This window comes from Asterias amurensis, chromosome 5, assembly GCF_032118995.1.
Source record: "Asterias amurensis chromosome 5, ASM3211899v1".
Lineage (NCBI taxonomy): Eukaryota > Metazoa > Echinodermata > Asteroidea > Forcipulatida > Asteriidae > Asterias > Asterias amurensis.
In genome coordinates, this window is record NC_092652.1 from 20,467,690 (window position 1) to 20,488,087 (window position 20,398).

The window sequence follows — 20,398 nt, forward strand, 5'->3', positions numbered from 1 at the left end:
GTGCGCACGAGATAATTGAAATTTTTTTTTGGGGGGGGGAATGACCCTTTAGGGGCTCCGTAGATTAGAGTTTTTTCATACATTTTTTAAAACTAACTTTGCTTTGATTAATTTATATGGAAAATGAATAAATAAATAAATAAATATAAAGCAATTGAACAAACCAATAAATAAGAATTAAAACCAATAAGGGGATGAGTTTGATTTATTTTCTTCATTTTGAACTGTGTTTGTGAATATTAATTTGGGGAAACTAAAAAAAAACAATTAACACTGTTAAAAAAAGCAGTTTAAACTTTCTGTGACCCAAACAGTGAAATGAAATGATGTCGAAAAAAACCCCCCCACAAAACAGGAGATCAATTTTGCCCTTTCTCTACTGATTCTCAGAATCCCTGATTTAAGTTTGATAAGTCTGTTATCAAATCCTTTAAAATGTCTCTTTTGTAAATAATGTTTTCCCTATTTGCTTTGACGATAACTACGTAATAATCCTTTTGAAGGCAATGCGAAGAGAAGATGACGCAGTTTCCCCGGGGTAAGTTAAATAGCAAACAATGGAAGATAATGATTAACAATGGAGGTCGGCTTTCATGGCTGCTTGGTTACCCGGTTGTCAACTATCAACATTTTCTATCACTCACACACGCCGTACGTTCTTTATTGATTGGCTATTTATAGTCCAAAATGGCTGCATCCAGTGTGTGAGGAGAAAGGATAAACAGACTTTAGAAATTCTGTATTTTCTGGAAGGAGTTTACAATTTGACGGTGCATTTCTGAGGATTTTATACAGCTCGGTTTGCTTGGAATCAACATGCCTGAGGAAAGTGTGAAAGTCGCTGTGCGAGTGCGGCCTTTTATATCCTTTTGAAGCGTAGTTTTTGTGTTGGGGTTGGTACGGGGAAAAAGAAAGTGGGGCTAGCGTAGCAGCGTGTCCGAGCTGTGGTTTCGTGGGGAGCTTTACCGGGGGAGACGACTGGCGATGCTCGGTCAATGCTGAGGGAAGATGGGATGGGATCATGTGGACGATGTTGACCAGAGTTGGGGGTGGGGGATTTATAGTTGAAAGGGCGGTAGTTTTGTCATTGTCACAATTTTAATAACATTTATCAGATTCAGAGATGAGTCTTTTTGACTTTTTGACAATGTATCAAAATCATCATGATGAAAATGATTTGTTTGAAAATGTTTTCAAAATTAAACTATGCAAGAACAGTCATATTGCAATATTGGTGAGATTTTAGTTATAACATAGAGCAAGGGTTAAAAAAAGTTATGTTATAAACTCAACATTATTAACTAGATTTAGAACTAAGCATGCCAAGGAAGGCCAAGGGGAGAAGTCGGTTAAAATAAATCCTTGATTTTCTAATGTAATGGCTGAATTAATCCAATATTTTAGAAACTAGGGTGTTACAAAATAATTTTAATTAATGAGTGTACCCCATCATTTTTCTTTAAAATTTAATAATACTACTACAGTATTACTAACTATAGTTACAAAAAAAACTGCTAAGTTCAAAGGTAACAAACTTAAGAAAAAAAAACAATTATAAGACTACAGAACAGGCAAACAATAAGACTGCCCCTAAATATTTCCCTTAATTTTGGTAAATTTTTGTCACAAACTTTTGAAAATCATGACAAAATAAGTCATTTTGGGGTGTAGGGTGGTCTTGCTAAGTGCCATTTTACTTCCTCAGGGCATGAGGTGAGTCCCAGCTGCGCAATGATTTTTTTGGTGTAATTTTAAATATGAATAATCGTCATTTTAAAAAGTCCTACATCCATTAACACATCTAACAAAAATTAAGGCATCGTCCCCCCACTATATAAATTATAGTGAAAGTTGGAAATGAAAATGTGGTACTTCACTTAGAAAATTAGCAGTCGTAATTGGATTTTTTTCCAGACAGTAGTCTTATAATGCAGGTCATGTTTGAAACAAAAGATGTGTGTTGTGTTTGTTGTTGTTGTTTGTGTTTACCTTAACCTTTCACACAATGGCCGCGAATCTGCTCGTGGTGCCCAGCTGATTATTGGAATGAATGGCACCACCACAACAATCCAGAATCCAGCGGCCGTCGACGAGGAACCGAAAAAGTTTGACTTTGATTATAGCTACTGGTCACATGATGGCTTTGAGAATAAGAATGAACTGTTGGTCCCGACTTCTCCAAAGTACGATGATCAGGTATGGAATGTCACCATTATTCATAGTTCCATTAACTTGGCCCCCTTGCTCCTTCCTTGTTTTTAAAATAAACTTAACAATTTTCCTGGTAGTTTTTCCCCCCCCCCAAAAAAAAAAAAAAAATTTCACTCTCATAATGTGACTTTGTGTAGTTGAAACCTAATTCAATGTCCCTTTGAGGCATGCAAATTAGAAATAAGAGTTCCAGTCAATTGTAAAAATTGTGTTATTTTCAGCCATGCAAAATCGGCATTCAATTCAGATGCAACTAGAGATATCCCTGCGAAAAGCTGACTGGGAAGTTGAATCCTGTTCAAATGGATTGTTCAATTGAATTGTGTTTTTAATTGTTACCCTCAACATAGAAGAAGAAGTGCTTTAACACATAGAGTGAAACTTAATGATTGTTTTGAGGAGCTTTCACTTTCGGGTGAAAAGGATTAACGCAGCTTGTTGAAAGGCAAATTATGCACAAAAAAGTGACCGGAAAACCTAGCCTAATTATTTAGTGCTGACATGTATAACTTGCCAAGAAGAAAACTTTAAAACGGTCAAATTTTTTGAGAGTTAAGGTGGGGGGGGGGGGTGATTTTAATAGAGTAAAGAAAAAGGAAAACAGAAGAAATGTCAAAAACAAATGTTAGTTATTTATTTTGCTCTTTTCCCCTAGAGCCCCCATCTGATAAGCATAAGAGAGATCAGAAATAAAAAATAGAGAACCAATTCATTAAAGCAACTGTTTCCTCTTTCAAATATCTTCAGTCAGTTTTAAAGTTGTTTTAAGTTCTTTAAGCGAGTGTTTTCCTTATCTTCATTTACCGCTACAGACTAAGGTGTTTAAAGATCTTGGAGTGGGCATCTTACAAAATGCTTGGGATGGGTACAATTCATGCCTCTTCGCTTACGGACAAACCGGTTCAGGGAAGTCTTACTCCATCGTTGGCTATGGACCAAATAAAGGTAACATGCTCATCCAAAGACAATTTTTTTATAAAGTAGGCCTATTGAATAAGATTATTAAACAGAATCCAGAGTGCACACTTGAGCAGTTTACTATCAAAGTTCATTCCTTACTCTAGTCTACCAAAATCCAGCACCATGGTAAGTCATATGCCAAAACTATTGACTCTGATTATGGTAGTATGCCTGATCCAGTGTAAGGGGTATCACTCTTAGGTGGTTTCTTTCCCTGCCTTTCTCCTCTGTGGACACTGGTTCAAATCCCACCTCAGACCTAAGTCTTGCATGTGGATTGGGTTTTCAATCCCTACCTGATGGCGTGGGGGATTCTCCCCTTTGGAGTTTTTTCCCACATTCGAAAATTGAACTCTCCCTTCTCATTTACTATTCATCTTTTTTTTGCCGCTAATTGTGACCTGTTGGGTTGTGCTGCTAATTGTGCAGCTGGATTTGAAAGGGTTATGTTTGGGACATAGTAAGGAAGAACATTAAAAACAATTTCTTTGCGTGAAATTGTTTTACTCATTTTCAAAGACTACAGCACCTCAGAGCAAGAGTTTTTTTAAGGAAAGCTTTCAACCATCATTATCTTTTAAATGTGTGAGATATAAATCTGTGGACTTTGGTGTTATGTGTTGTACAAAAAGTACCCAAACCCTTAAAATAATACAGATGGTAATTTGTTCTACTCCCATCAGGTGTTGTGCCGATGTTCTGCGACAGACTCTTTGTGGAGATAAACGAGAAGAGATCCTCCGGGACCAAGGCGGAGTACGAGGTCATGTTTAGTATGCTGGAGATCTATAATGAACAGGTGCGCGATCTCCTGAACCCGGCAGGTAACAAGAAAGGAGGGCTCCGGGTTAGAGAGCATCCAAAGAAGGGATTCTACGGTGAGTAGTCTCGGGTAATTATCACTCGATTGTTGCAAAATCACTCATTGTCTTATAGATCAGGTAGTTTTAAGCTATAATGAATAGTGGTGAATTATTATACCTCTATTGATACTACATGTGTAGATCACTAATTGTCTATCAATTTGGGTAGTTTTGAGTTTCTGAGTACTTAGTCTTTAGTAAATTGTCACTCATTTTGTGTCTTAACCACTCACTATCACTCAATTACATATAAGGTAGTTTTTAGTAAGTACTCTTGAGCTATAACATTAACAACTCATTTGTACTAAATCACTCATTGTCACTCAATTCAGGTGGATTTCAGTTATGAGTAGTCAAGTTTTTAGGCCTATCTCTCACTATCTGTGTAAATTTTGAGTTATTATGAGTAGTCTTGAGTTATTATCACTCATTTGTTACGAATATCACTCAGTTCAGGAAATTTGTTGAGGGTTTCTTTGCTTATTTCAAAGTTTGTTTAATGTCTTTATTTATTGCTTTAGTTTACTCGATACTCTGTACCTTTGTTCTTTGTACATTTTGTGTTGTTTTGGGTTATGTTTTTTTAACCACTTCAGAAAGTCTGAAAACATTTCCCCTGTCCAATATGCAGCGTTGTTGTTCATCAGAACTCTTTTAAGTAGTTGTTTTTCTTTTAATATATTATTGTCACAATGAAATATTGACTTGAAAAAGGGTAAGACAATAAAGGCTCTCATAGATTTGATGTTGTGTCAGAAAATATGAGAAGGCACTCACCAATACTTGCAGAACCTCATGAGCCATGGCTGATAATCCGCCATGAGAGAGGTTACATTGTGACTCATGATCTTTAATTGATTGATTTGTTTCTTACCAACCAAATATAGTTGAACAACTTCGTAATGTGGCCGTGGAGAGCTATCAACACATTGAAGATCGCATGGACGAAGGAACGCGCAACCGCACGGTGGCAGCAACACAGATGAACGCAACGAGTAGTCGTGCCCACACCATCGTCGGGATAACATTCACCCAGAAATCAGTCAACGATGCCGGTCAAGAGATGGCAAAGGTCGCAGTGGTGAACCTGGTAGACTTGGCTGGAAGGTGAGTAGAGGAATCGGAGCAAGCAAAATTTTGACGCGAAAACACTCACTCACTTCACTCACTCAGTCAACCCAAGTTGTCGCGTTGCCGCATGTTTGAGTCAGGCTCGATGTATGACATGCCACACAACTCTATCCTGCATACAGCTGATTAGCTCCTCCTTGTTGTTTACTCCTGTGCTTCAATCAGGGTCTTGAGCATGGTCTTGTAAAGGGTCTCCCGGGGCCGCGCCTGGCGTGAGTGGGGTCCCACACAATGACTTCATTGGCTGTCATTGGTTGACTCAAAAAGGTCAACAGCAAATGTGTTAATGTGAGGGTATTTCTTTGTGGTTTTGTTAAATATTTTAAGCTCCAATTAATGAATTGCTATTAAAGGGCTACATTTTATTTGGTGATTACCCTTAAAATCAATGGCAATAAAAACTTTTGGTTAGAAGCCTACAAAGCATTTTGAGAAACATTTCAAAAACAAATAAATGTGGTTATTTAAGAAGATTTATGTTTTCGTATTCATTATTGGAGACACCTGTAATATTTCTTGCTTTCTTATTGGTCAGTGAGCGCGCTGAGTCCACTGGGGCCACTGGTGACCGCCTGAAGGAAGGAGCGGCCATCAACCAATCACTGTCCTCGCTCGGTAACGTCATCTCTGCATTGGCTGACCGATCCAAGGGCAAAAAGGTCAAAGGTCAGTAAAGCTCTGGAGTTTTTGCAATGTCACCTTAGGTCTTGATTGAAGCTTTGCATGGTGGGGATATAAATAGGAAGAAACTATAAATAGTCAACTTGCGAGTGCAATCATGTGTAATTCTCTTTTGTTGGAGTGTTGGCTCTGAAAAGAGCTGTTGTTGTCTCAACGTTTCGGACAGTATACTTTGCTCGTCTTCAGGATGTTGTTTCTTTCTCCTGAAAACAAGCAGAGGATACTGTATACTGTTCAAAACATTGAGTCCACACCGGCTCTTTTTTTACTGTATACAGTGCTTAGACATAACAATGGTTTGGTAAAACAAAAGTTAATAGGTTTTGGTTTGATTTTCTAATTGTAGTTCCATTCCGTGACTCTGTACTGACCAAGCTCCTGAAGAATGCCTTGGGTGGTAACAGTAAGACCATCATGATCGCTGCCCTCAGTCCTGCTGATATCAACTACGAAGAGACTCTCTCAACACTGAGATATGGTAAGTCTGTTGTAAAGCAGTTTGTTAACTGAGACCATATCCGAATTGGCGGCTACGACTACGGCTACAGCTGGATCGCAGCGTCGTCATGCATTGCAGTATAGGACGCCCTTAGCAACACCCCTGGCAACGGTCGTAGCCGCAGCCGTAGCCACCAATTCGGACACGGCCTGATAGTCCTTGGCAACTATTTACAATAACATTTCAAAAGGGTTACCTTGTTTCAGCCCTTGGAGTAGGCGGCAACTGCCCCTGGAAGAACAAATTAAAATTGTAGCCCACCTTGCAAATTGCATACAAAAAAAAATGTCACTTTACATCATGTGAAAGAAAATGCAAAGCGAATTATGCCAAGTAAGGGAAATTTTTAAATTGTGACACAGAGAATTTATCTGCGTCAGATTTTGCTTGAGTATGAAGCAGGCTTTACTTCAAAGTGCTAGGTGTTAAGAGGTGGTAAGGTTTACTTATAGTTTTGCAGACTTTTTAGGTGTAAAGAAAAATAAAAAAAACAGAAATAGAATCTAACTCTTAGAACACTTTCGATACTTTTGTTGCAGCTGATCGTGCCAAGCAGATCAAGACATCTGCCGTGGTAAATGAAGATCCCACTGAGAAACTCATCCGTGAGTTGAAAGAGGAGAACGCTCGATTGATGGACGCCATCAAGAAGGGAGGTTTAGTCATGGTAGGGGATGATGATGACAGGAAGGAAGGGGTCACTGACGAAGGTAGGTTGACGAACAGACTGCCCGATCATCATTGATTTAAAAATAGAAATCTTATTATTATTAATTATGTTCAGTGATGAGATAGTTCAGACTTTTATCTGAATTCAGACTTTTTAAAGTCTATCTCTGGTAATCAAGATCCTGTATTTTTCTCCAAATTAAATAAGTCAGGGCTTGAATCTGCTTTTCTAGCACCCCATGAGGATACTGTTCACAAAAGCTCCTTGGAACCTATAACTCAAGGTGTGATCAAAAGGAGGAATTTCTATCATTTGAATGTACCTCGTTAGATCTGGATACTAGTTTCAGACTTGGTTGTCAGCAATAACTCTCATCCCTGTATGTTTCTAGTAATGAAACCAGGGGTCTCTTATAAGTGAACTTAATTACTGAAGCTATCTACCAGCCAGAAGCCAATCAATCTGAAACTGTCATGTAAACTTTTGGGGATCACACCCAAGCAGGCCTGGAATTTCATCTTTGATCGGGACTAAGGCCGTTCTCATTTTGTAAAGGGACACTTCCATTGCAAAATCTTAAAATCTATGGGAAACTTTGGAAGGGGCACCAAGGCCAAGATCAGGGCAACAGAGGCCGTAGCCTCCATGTGATTCCAGGCCTGCCTAAGTGTATGTTACAACCTGGGAAGCGGCAGTACTGGGATGGCTAGCTTTCATTCGACTTAGTGAGTTTTTTTCTGTCTTCCCTACAGAGCGTGCCGCTATCCGGAAGGAGCTTGAAGAAGAAATGCAAGCTCGTCTAGAAGCGACAGAAAGAGAGCTGGGGTACATGAAAGAAAGCTGGGAGGAGAAGTTGAGCAAAGAGAAGGTAATGTGAATGTAAATGCTTGGCGTACTAATTGGGTGGGATTCGAACACAAGACCCCAACATTTTAAGAGCAGAGAGCAGTTCCCAAACTGGTTGTCATTGGGCCATGCAATAAATTGACTGGCCTTTTGACTGTGTTCTATCTCTGTGACATTTGATACTCCTTATCATCAGCTGTGTCTCGGTCTCAATGCACAGTGGACAGTATTATTATTTTTTCTAGGGGAAATCTGTTCTTGGCGACACAATTTATTTTGCTCAGAGTGCTGGACACAAATTTTGATTCCTGGACATGCCTGCCCAGCACTGCGCTGCCCTGACAGCACACCTTGCTTGGCAATTAAGACTGATCACATTTTAGATCTATTCCTTAAAATACAACGCTTGGCTCTGGCACACAGAAGAGTTCATAAGTTGAACTTACAAGTGACCTTTTCTATTTTTGATTTGTCAGGGTGGTGAGGATGATGGTGAGCGAGCCAAGAAAGAAGCCAAGAAGACCACGCCCCATCTTTACAATCTAAACCAGGACACTCAGCTGAGTGGAATGATAGTCTTCCTACTCAATCCGGGGAGCTATAAAGTAGGAAACAACAAGGCCGAGTCTACTCCTGAGATCTTGCTGAATGGATTGAGGTAAGCAGATAATACACAGGGGGTTAATTTCACAGTGCCTTTAAGCTGCTCTTTTGTGTGACTTGCAAGACTCACTTTGACTCAATTTCACTCTCATATAACATTAAGCTGTTCTTTTTTGTGACTCGCCAAGACAAGAATAACTCACTCTCACTCGCACACAACTACTCACTGTTTGCTTGACTCTCTTTCTCTCTGTACTCAGCATCCAGAAGGAGCACGCAGTCGTAGTGAACGAGAACGGAAAGGTGTTCCTGGAGAAGGCCAGCTCCGATGCTAAGCTATTGGTGAATGGGGACACAGTCATTGGCAAGATTGAACTGGACCATAATGACAGGTAACGACAACTTATTTCAGTTAAGAAAAGCTAATGGATTGATGTCACTCATTAGGACCTAAAATAGTTTATAATTTACCAAAATGTAGTCTCCTGACGATGACCAGGGGAAGCTGGTGAAAAGAATTAGACCAATTAAGAACTCTCTCTCCGTAGTAGTGAAGCTAATACTGATGACACTAAAAGCAAAAGTAGTAGTCCTGGCTGATTTTCTACCTTCCGCCCAGGTAGTATTTAAAAAGCAGCACAATTCTTTATTGAAGCTGAAAAGTTTCACGAGTGCAAAAATCTACTCAGCGGTAGTAGATTATATATAGCAAGACAGTTCTCTAAAAGAATAAAATCTATCTGGCAAGTAGATACACTCATGGTGTTACAACAAACCAAATAACAAAAATCTTTCTTTTTAAAAGTTTTGGGCTTTTTAAGAGCTTGTCAAATGCTCATTAGAAAGTTTTCCTGAAATTCATTGTTTTTTTTCTTTAATTAAAAGTAACTCTTCACCAGTGATTGATAATCCCTGGAACAAAATTATAAAGTTTCTTACAACTCTTTACTTTGTTTGGTGTGTTTTTTTCAGGATAATGTTCGGCAGTAACCACTTGTACGTATTCCAACATCCAGCTATGTACAAAGCTAAGCCGACTAACTATGTGGGTGTGGTCACTTATGACTCCGCCCAAGAGGAGATTGCCAAGAAGAACGGCTTTGATATGACCTCCAATAAAAGCAAAGGTAAACTCCTCATGTTTCTTTAAAAAAAAAACTCAAGTGGAGAAAAAGTCTTTTAAATACTAACTATTTTGAAAAGCATTGATTTATAAAGATCCATTGTGATGTGATGGTACTATTTTTAAACAAACTACTGGATAAACCCAAGTTTTCGGAAATGTGTGCATGGGAAATTACCCGGGCCCAATTTTATAGAGCTGCTTATAATGCAGAAAATACTTCTTAACATGATGGGCAGCAGACCAGTCACAAATGGTACATGGAACATGGTTTTTGGGCGGGTAACCAGCTTTCTAGTTAAAATATTTTTGTTGTGGTTAGCTACTTTTTGTGCTTACAAGCAGCTCTAGTCTCCTAGTGTTCCAAAATTCGCTATTTGAAAAATCGAAACCACACATATCACCTGCTGGATCCCCAGCGGCTGCTTACTAAGCAGAAAATGTAATTTAGGTTTTCCTGATCTGTCTAAACTTTCCTCCTTGTGCAGATGATCTTTTACTCCAAGAGGACCTAGTTGAGTTGATTCCAGCCGTTGAGGAGGCCAATGCGATCAGTGAAGAGCTTGACCAGAAATGCAAGTTTGAGATCGTCGTCATGTCGGCCAAAGCACGCGGCTTAGCTCACGGCCGCACAGAGGTATGATGAACACCAGTAATGCACTTTCATCAGCAAACAGGGAGAAGCTGAATTAGTTGTGTAGACATGATCTGTGTATTTTCCAAAGAAATGAGCTTTCCAATTTGCATATCTTTCTACTTTTCATCAACAAATATTCTGCTCCATTCTTTTTGAGAAATCAGTTTGAATGAAAACAAGATTGTTCATGTACCCGCCTGTAAAACTTTCTTTGGCATTCATCTATATTTTCCTCTTCCTTGCATCCTTTAAGGTGTGTGCCAAGCTCCGTAATCTAGAGAAGGATCTTGAATACATCTGGTCCAGGGATAAGTTCGTAAGGCGTAAATACCTGATGCAGGAGATGTACCAGAACTACACTGAGGGAGAAGAATGGACCCTGCCTGATGTAAGTACAGTATGCTGGGATGGGGTACTTGGTAGTTTGTACACCTGAGGGGAATGGCATCTAAGGCGTGGCAGGAATGGCACCTAAGAGTGTGGATATTAAACCCATGGGCCCTGTTGGAGTTGAATTGAGCTAGATGATTTTTGGATGATTTATACATGTGTTCTGCAACGACTACCGTTCTTCTCAGAATAAAAAGTTGGTGGCCTATCAGAGTACAAAGTAGTGCGGTAATCTTCAAATTTTTGAAGCAGCACTATAGGAAGAAGAAAAAAGTTGGTGGCCTATAAAAAATGCTTTTGAGTAATACAATGGATGATTTTGGGGTAAATTTACAAACAAATATATAGAGCCAAAAGAAGCCAAAAAACCTTGGTCTGGCAGCAGATATGCAGGCAATATTGTTTACCTATGAGGTTGTCCGTCTTGCCCTTGCCATGACAGATGGTGCCCTTACAAATGTCCCTGTGTGTATTTCATTTGAAAATGGGAGTGGTATTTACTCCAGATGTATTAAACTTTGCGTCACACCCAGTGGGATTGAAATGTGGAGATTACTACAATATAATAATGTCTTCTTTTAATTGCGTTGTCTAATAGGAGAAGAATCCATTTACAGAGCCCATTGACAAGGAAGTATTGATCGGTACAGTCAACGTTTACATGCAGAGTCTAGCTTACCTGGTAAGAATCTCTTAGCACAACCTCATTTCTAGGGGTGGTCATTAAGACTAGGGGTTTGCCTTTGTGTCTCTGGAAGTGGCTGCTGACTGGCAGTCGCACCTTGTAAACCCCAGGTGTAACATAAGTTGGTCTCATAATCCAGAAACAGAATCCATCATTCTCTTGAAGACGATCAGAGCATACTTATCGAAACGTTGAGTCGTTTAACCACTGGTTCTTTTCAAAACCAACACTGCTCAAAAGAGATATCCACATGTATTACCTTTCTGTTAGTTATACTTTCACCATGCAAAGCTTCAAATCCTACAAACATAGCTTTGCTTGTCCTGTTGAAAACACGCAATAAGCACTTTGATACACATCTAGGGGTATGATGAAATGCTTTGTCAAAACGTCCATTACTTATAGTGTACTGTTGGGGTATTTAATCTTACATTCTTAATCCTTTCTTAAAGGGAAGGTACACGTTTGGGAATTGTCAAAGACCAGTCTTCTCACTTGGTGTATCCCATCATAAGCATAAAATAACAAACCTGTGAAAATTTGGGCTTAATCGGTCATCGAAGTTGCGAGAAAATTATGAAAGAAAAAACACCCTTGTGCGGCGAATTTGTGTGCCTTCAGATAGGAATAAAAGACTTCTAGCTAGAAGTCTTTTATTATTTTAGTGAGAAATTACCTCTTTCTTTAAAACTACGTTACTTCAGAGGGAGTCGTATCCCACAATGTTTTAAACTATCAACAGCTCTCCAATGCTCATTACCAAGTCAGTTTTTAAGTTAATATTTGTTTTGAGTAACTACCAAACGTGTACCTTCCCTTTAATCCAGATTGAATCCAAGGAGCAGCTTGATATCACAGATTACCGCGGCAAGGAACAAGGCCTCCTAGACGTGGAGCTTGTCCCATGCGACAAGAAAGGAAACGAGATTAAAGAGGACGATGACCTCTTCATTGATCATCCCAACGAGCTGGTGGGAAGAGATTTGAATTTTGTGGTGAAGATTAACGGCGCTCTGGGGATCCCAAGTAGATACACTGTGAGTTGATGAGGAGCTTCATTTTTTTGATGTGTATGGGCAAAAACGGTGTAAACTTAGATCATGAATAAGTAAATCGGGAACAACTAATTGGTAAAAATTTGTCCACTAGCTTTGGATTGACCTGTAATGTTTATGTAAATATTATCATGGTTATAACTGATCACAATAACAATCCGCCTTGTTTTCTGTCATACACCCCTTTCTGTTCTGTCTTTTCATGTATGTCTGCCATTTTGTCTGTCCGTAGGTTGTGGAACAAAAGCTGCGGCTTCACCCCGGACCTAGATGTTGCCATTTGTTTAATGTTCAGTGGATATCACTTTTGTAAAATGTACATGTACTGTCAATTTGTACTATTCATTTTGAATTATTGTGATTTATGCAACATTGAATAAAGGTATATATCTTGACAAATGGCAGCCGTTTTCTTTCTCTATTACAGAGCGTACATTGCAAGTATAATGTATTTTTGGACACGGAGATGATCGACACCAGCCAAATCCAGGGTACCTGCAATCCTAACTTTAAACACAAGAAGAAATTCAACTTTACAGTTGTCACATCCAATGTAAGTAAAATGTGTAGAAAATAGTATTGATAAAATAGTATTGATGAAATAGTATTGATAAAGTTTTGCATTTTGAGATTGCAGCTTTTTAAGGCATATTATGCAAATTATGTATCTGGTGGTTCCCAAAATTGTTGCATAATAACAGTTGATGTTTCAAAGCACAGATGCGTTTCAAGTAAAACAATTTAAAGTGTCAAATGAAGGTGCTACTTGAATGTTGGCGAGTAGCTTGTTGCGAAGTGTTGGAGCTATGACCAAAAAAGCATGATCAGCATAGCGTGTCATGGTCCCAGGGAAAGCTGGAAATTAGCTGTGGAAGAAGAGCCAAGGCGAAGGATGTAGGGAAAATAAAAGTGGTTTCTAATTTTTAAGGTTTTTTTTAGTTCATCTAGACAGCTTGTGCAATATCTGCCATACCTTATTTTATAGGTGTAGTTTTTTTGTTTAAGGTAGCACAATTGATTTATCAGTATTCATGGTATATGGGTAAATGGTGTCACATGTGCATTGCTTATACAAACAATTGCGGTGAAGGAAACCAGTATTTCTGGTCCATTGATCGACCCCTTGCACGCGTGTGACACACGGCGACTGATGCCACGCTTCCCATGTTGGTGGGCAAGTTAGGTTTACGTGTGTTAACGCCGCGTCGCCTAAAATGCGCACTACACTGCATAACCCACAGCATAGTCTATGCATAGAGTTATACATGAAAACGCACAGTGAAATTGCCCACCAGTATGGCGCATTCAAGATTTTTCTGATGATGACGTCAGGTGAAATGGGTCAACACATGCAAGTTAGGTATCTGAGGGGTATGGTCGCATGAAGTTGTCGCATAGAATGTAAGCAAAATAAAAGCTATTTGAATTCTATGTTTGTTGTCCATTTACAGTTGGTGCAATATCTACTGCACGATCACTTGGTAATCCAGATCTGGGGAACACAGAAAGCGTCTCAAGACGGCAAGAAAACCAAGAAGAATACTAAAGAGATCATGCTGGCTGAAGCCATCAACAAGGCACGGGATGTCAACGGCTCTGGTGTGAATCTGGTACGGTTCTACTCACACTAATTAACTTTATTTCTTTTCTATTAAATAACAATAATAATAATAATAAATAATGCTTATAAAGCGCCTTACATTCATGACTGGACCCCAAGGATCTGTACACATTAAAAATAGCTCCAAACAAGAGGCAGAAAATAACCAAAGAGCAAAAAAAAGATTTTACATGTTTATTTTACTATGTACAATGTGTATATGAGTTGAGGCATTGCATGGTGAGGTATCAATATTTATTTGGTTTGCAGTAACACCATGTGTGTGTCTACTTGCCAAGGGGTGGATTTCACAAAGGTAGTCCTAACTTAGGACTAGTCCTAGGCAATGCTAAGAGATAGGACCAGTCCTAAGTTAGGATGAGTTACTGGTCCTAACTTAGGACCAGTCCTATCTCTTAGCATTGCCTAGGACTAGTCCTAAGTTAGGACTACCTTTGTGAAATCCACCCAAGTAGAGTTTGTTATTCAGAGAATTGTCTTGCTATTATGTACAATATTCACTTTGTTTTCGAACTAGGAACTAATTGCTTGTTTTATTCATAAAAATTCTTTTGTTTGGGTGCTCCGTTACAGATGGACAGTGGTTCTCTGGATGTCAATGTATTGTTCAATAGTGTATGATACATTTTTGATGACCATTATTCATTCTTTATCTGTAAGATTGTTTGAACAGAAATAAAACAAAGAAGCAAACAAAGATGTTGGGCAATGCAGATGATGTACGAATACCTTGCCTTTTATGTAGGCAAGTCGCCAGACACACAAGGCCTGAAGGCCTCTTCAAGGTGTGGGCTACAAATGTTTTTTTCCAAAGGCCGTTGCCATCTACTCGTGGGGCTGAAACAGGGTTACCTCTTTTGCAGTCCATACAGATGTAGGCTTGGGTATCATCAGTCCGAAGCCTGGCCGGTATGAGCACAGGCATGCTTCGTTTTTGAAAGGGCAAAGGCACCAAGGCATTTTCTCCTTGATAAAGGGCACCCTATGAGGAGTTTATAAATTTCTCCTGGAGCATTTAAAGGGCACCAAGGCAATATCCAGGGGGCATGGAGGCAAACTTTGTCTATGTAATCTCTTTATGCCAGCATACTTTTTGCCGTTTTTTCAACATATAGCTCTCAATATTTAGATCTTAGTTTCATACCTTTCTGTCAATGGTGACTCTCAAATTATAAACATGGTTGTTATTTTAGTCTTTTATTCAAATGTTGATTGACTTTAATTAAGGTGTGGATGTCATTCTCTGTGTTTCATTGTTTGTGTTTACAGACCCTAGATGCAGAGACGAAAGCCAAAAACATGTTCCAGTTCGCCATCATGAAGAAAAGGCAAGAGAGAATGGAAGCCAAGATTGTAAGTTCACAACAGACCGCGCAAATCTTGCACATTAGAAAGTCAAATCAAACGTTTGTTTTTTCCATACCTAAATCTTGTCAGTAATTTGTTGCTTTTTATTGAATCATTGTGTACCTAATGTATCATACATGTATCTAATACTGAATTGCTTTTCAAATTCGACATAAATGTGCATTATTGTATTGAACTGATTGAATGACAGCATTGAAATGAAAGAAGCTATTGAATGAAAATGAAGAATGAGTATTATATTATTGTATTCCAATCTTCTGCAACCCTTTCTGATCAAGACACTGCCGTTTGAAACTTAGTTTGTCTTTTACATCATACCCATGAAATGCCTTGACTACTTTTTTTGTAACGCTTGTCTACTATTTTTACATTGCCTTTACACTGTCCATGTATTTTGTGTTAACTTTTTTGCCCATACTTGCAGGTATTTGCAGAAATTTCAAATAATGTTTTAGCTTTAAAGGATGGTTTATTTAAATTTGTCTGCCCCTTGGAAACCACTTTAAAAGAAAGCCTGTGTAATGATGATACATATGCAGTTTTCAATTTAATTGTCATTTTCGTAACTTTTTCTCACTTAGATGTTCTATATCTTTAAGTTTTTTCTTCATAAAGCCTGGTTCATTCTTCACGCAAATTGCGCAAGTGAAGCGAATTTCCCGGTATCACCTACTTCGCTCTGCATTTCCTTTTGCGTGAACCGGGCTTTAATGCTCTGTCAAAATTTTGATGCTTGATTGCTTGGTACCCCCATGGGGCATTTATGTCTGAATTGGGTGCTTGGAATCTCATGAGTTCTTTAGGAGAGGTACAATGTACTTCCGATAGGAAAGTAGTGTGTTGGTATAGGAACATACAGGTACCCTCTACCCCCAAATCAGGCATGGTTATTTCAAAAGGCTGATTGTTAAAGTTTTGACTTCTTTCTCAGTTCAGCCTCCATACTCTTCTTTAAATTTACTTGTATATTAATTGGTAATTTTACTTACTTTTCTGAATTTAATGTATAGAATTGTGTAACAGTGTGGGAATGATGTTCTATTTGATTGAATTTTTGAAGGTGGATAACAAAGTCAGTACAGTGAACTTGTCCAGTACATCTACTGAGATTTTCTATTGTTATGCAGTTATCTTTTAGCCTTTTTGCTCTTTTTTTTTGTTTTTATTTTTTTATAATTTTTTTTTTTAAAGTGGTTTTATAATTGTATTCTCTGTATTATGTTTTTCCTTTTACCTAACTGTACTTTTTTTAAATTTTAATTTAAGCGTTTTGAGGTCGAGCAGAAGGCGCTATATAAATATCACCTTATCTTGTAGGCTATCTTTTAATCTTTATGCTCCTTTTGCTTTTGTTTGTTGGTTTTTTTTCTAAGTGGTTTTATAATTGTATTCTCTGTATTATGTGGTGCTTTTTACCTAACTTTATTTTTTTTTCTGGTAATTTTTTTCTGGTTATTTTTATTATCGGCCTAGCATAAGGAGGTATATAATAGCACCTTAACCTTTTTATTAATATTATTAAATATTATTACTATTATTATCACTGCATTGCCATTGACACAACACTGTGTGTATTTTTTTAACCGACGCAGGCTCAGTTCCGTAAGGTAGTTGCCACCGCTGAGAAGCACAATAAGGCTCGAGTGGAGACTATGGTCTTGAAGACGGTGCTCAATGCACAGAACGCCAAGATGGCTGACATGGCAATCGCTCGCATCCCAAAGGATGAGGCCGGAGGAAATCTAGGTGAGTGGTAGCACTTTGTCAAACATCTTTAAATTGATGAGATTTTTTGTGTGTGAAATGGTAAACATTGTGTGAAGATAACATATTTTAAATGTTCTTTTATTTTTGTATGAACTGCAAGAACCACAGTTGAAATTAATTATAAGAGTTAAGGTTCTGATCATGTCAAAAAGCCCCACACTGCTGTTCATGAAAAAAATTAATACGCCAGTGGACTGCCAGAAATTCTGCTGGACCTTGACAGTTTGCCGATCTACAGACAATCCTACGCAAAAAAAACATTTTTGAAATTGTTCCATTAAAATAAAAAAGTACATCCCATGACTTGTTGCTTTGTTTCCAGCAAATCCATCACAACTGTTTTCATTTTGTGTACAATTTTTACAAACTGTAGCTAAGGTCCTGTACTATATATAATCATTAAACCATTATTCTATATTTTGCCTTTTTTCATGCATTTTAGGAGAAGAGACTCAGAAATCTGGAGTTTGTGTCGTCATGTGAGCTGTGCTTTCCTTACAAGGAGCTCTCCTTCAAAGAATATGTCTTTCAGTAATGAATATATGTATATATTACATGCACTATAAGTCAGAGTTGTTGAAAATGAGTTAGTTAAACGAGTGGGAGGTGATCAAGTTTGAAGGGGGGGGGCAGCAGTGTTTTTAGCAGAAGGTGTTTTCCTGACTAGAAAATGGACACAGCAATAACATGTAAAGATTCAAAGGGGCTTGTCGCTATGATGAAAGCAGGTATGTGGCTAAATATGGAATTGTGACATAAGTTATTGCAATGCACTCTCCATAGATATAATATGAAGAGAGGGCGTGCTTGTGTAGTAACTGGGTGAGATATCATAATTCCATGTACAGCCATAAGCCCTGTTTGATCATGACAACACAGCCCCTTTATAAGTGTAGAAAATTGGTCATCCCATTTAATCACAAGTGCCTATTGAAAGTGGATTGCCAAAAAGGGAAATCTCAAAACTTTGAGATGCTTCCTTTAAAGGAACATTACAGAATTGGTTTTACTAGCAAAAAAATTGCTGGCAGTGTAATCACTTTATGTAATCCACAATGTACATCAACTGACAAACCTGTAGAAGTTTGAGATCGATTGGCCATCTGGGTCACAAGAGAATAGTGAAAAACCGATTACAAATTTTTCATTGCATCGAAGGCAAAACAAAAATGAATAAAACGCTCATTGAGCGATAAACTCAAAATGCGAAATTAGATTATTTATTTCTCATCAAATATTAAATTTCAGACAAAAATATTTCAAGGGATGTTTTCTACTAGCATCATTAGTAGACTGTGTAAATTTTATGTAAATCTGTGATCTTCACGATTTCTGTTTCTTACCAATTCTGTAACGTTCCTTTAAATACGTAAGCAGGCAAATGATCACTGACTGTTCTTTTGTGTGATGGAGTACAATATGCCTTAACTGCTGCACATTCATACAGTCATAAAAAATGTAGAATAATTTTTAAATATTACGAAATATTTTTGATCTGTCCACGTGTGAAATCTTTTCAGTAATTTTGAGACACAAAAAGAATTGTGTGTGCCTTATACCAACTGAAAAAAAGTCTACGGCCGGTCCGGCTTCGGCTACAGCTACGGCTAGGGTGCGCGCGTCTGCCTATTCTTCAACACTGACAGACACGCTGATCTAGACGTTGCTGTAGCCGAAGTCACCAATGCAGACATGGCCTTACACTAAAGTTGTTTTGGGTGAGATCAGATATTGTAACTGAGGTGTCAAATTCAACCTCAGTTGGTTTTACATGTATATATTTTTTCTTCATGTGTAATTCAAGTTGTGTACAAAAAAGTGTTACACATGTTTATGAGGATTCTTTTATAGTTTTTGACCAAAATATTTCTAGCAGGAGTTTATTCATATGTATTGGAAATATTAGTATACCAAAGATTTACAGGGTGGGCATTATTTATATATAGTTGAGGCCTTTTTCCAGATTATAAACAAACACTTTATATCGATGAGTTTCGATGGCGGAAACCTGAATTTTTACCCCACCAACATGACTCGACTATCTCACCGCAACAGACCATTAACGACTTGTCCACAAGTCTACAATCAGTATAGAGCATGTCACATCGCTTGTTGACAAAAGAGCGTCAGAGCCTAGACTTCATGTAGGAATGAATTGTACACAGCCCAAGAGAAGAAGACGTTTAATCTCACATATTATTGAGATTGCACTGTACAATTTGTATCAACTTTTTACAATATGAAGAAAGGAGGCACATCTCAAAACTTGTACAGATGTTACATTTATAACTCATGAATTTGTCAGAAATTATGGCACAAAATGTAAAATTTCCCATTACCAGTGTAAGTGGGCCGAGGGCACTACTATATTTAGCTGGACACAGATTCATATTTTAAGGCGGGTGGATTATTGATTTGTCTCTTAGCTTAAACTGGTTTATTTTGACGAAGCACGAGGGACCTATATCCTGCACACCAGTGTGAGTAAATTGCCTGCAAGAATGGCTCTGGAGTGAACACAAGGTCACTCTTTTTGTAAGGAAAGGTTACATGGTCTATATGATTGGTTCTGTGGAGTGTTCACGTGTATTGTTTGGTGAAACTTATTGCTCACCAATTGAGCTGTGACTTTCTGCGTTGTGACCAGTGGGCTACATTTATTGAACTTTTAACCATAAAGCAGAAACTTTCCAAGAGAAAAATCTGTCTTGAACCCGCAGTTTACCAGCTGAAATGCCATTTTAATGTACATTTGCTGTTGCTGGTGCCCTACTGCTCACCTTTTTTTTTGCTAATGCAACTTAACCAGAGCTTTCTCCAGAAGACGATCAGAGCATACTGATCGAAACGTCGAGTTGAAACCAACTGATCTTTTCAGAACCACCCCAAGTCATTAGAGAGAGTCATTACACCTTTCCATATCGTATTTCCACCGTGCAAAGTTGCTTATCCGACTTAACCAGAGCTGTTATTTTCTGACAATCAGCATTCTTTCTTTTGGGAGATTTAAAAACACAAAAATTCAGAATATTATATATATTATATAAGTAAACGTTTATTTTTGTTTTCTTTGAAATAAGTTTAACATTTTTTATTTATGTAGAGTTTTTACAGAAGTTAAAAAAAAGGATGTAAAAAATTCTTTCAAGAGGAGCATTTTCAGGAAGTTTCTTTTTTTTGTATTCAAGTTTTGAAAAATATCACTCTATATTTTATTTGTCTGTAAAGTGTGTGAACATGAGAATATGACTGCAATAAAATAAACTAGAAACTACATTTTCCATCTCT

The 20,398-nt window shown here is 38.1% G+C and overlaps 1 protein-coding gene across 1 annotated transcript; it reads left to right on the forward strand.

The window, feature by feature from the left end:
* Window positions 1-657: 657 nt before the first annotated feature.
* Window positions 658-20,267, forward strand: LOC139936912 (kinesin-like protein KIF28P). Its single transcript, XM_071931734.1, has 21 exons — window positions 658-861; window positions 2,005-2,196; window positions 3,024-3,156; window positions 3,855-4,049; window positions 4,922-5,141; window positions 5,701-5,831; window positions 6,193-6,324; window positions 6,885-7,055; window positions 7,768-7,883; window positions 8,338-8,519; window positions 8,725-8,856; window positions 9,437-9,591; window positions 10,076-10,224; window positions 10,478-10,612; window positions 11,213-11,296; window positions 12,127-12,336; window positions 12,782-12,907; window positions 13,806-13,964; window positions 15,245-15,328; window positions 16,936-17,089; window positions 17,553-20,267. The coding sequence occupies exons 1-21, from the start codon at window positions 817-819 to the stop codon at window positions 17,591-17,593; spliced, it is 2,946 nt and encodes a 981-aa protein (XP_071787835.1). The 5' UTR covers window positions 658-816; the 3' UTR covers window positions 17,594-20,267.
* The last annotated feature ends 131 nt before the right edge of the window (window positions 20,268-20,398 follow it).

Coding starts and splice junctions, on each gene's coding strand:
- LOC139936912 (XM_071931734.1), top strand. CDS start 817: ATGCCTGAGGAAAGTGTGAAAGTCGCTGTGCGAGTGCGGCCTTTT. Junction 8,857..9,436: donor GAACTGGACCATAATGACAG/GTAACGACAACT, acceptor TGTTTTTTTCAG/GATAATGTTCGGCAGTAACC. Junction 11,297..12,126: donor TGCAGAGTCTAGCTTACCTG/GTAAGAATCTCT, acceptor CCTTTAATCCAG/ATTGAATCCAAGGAGCAGCT.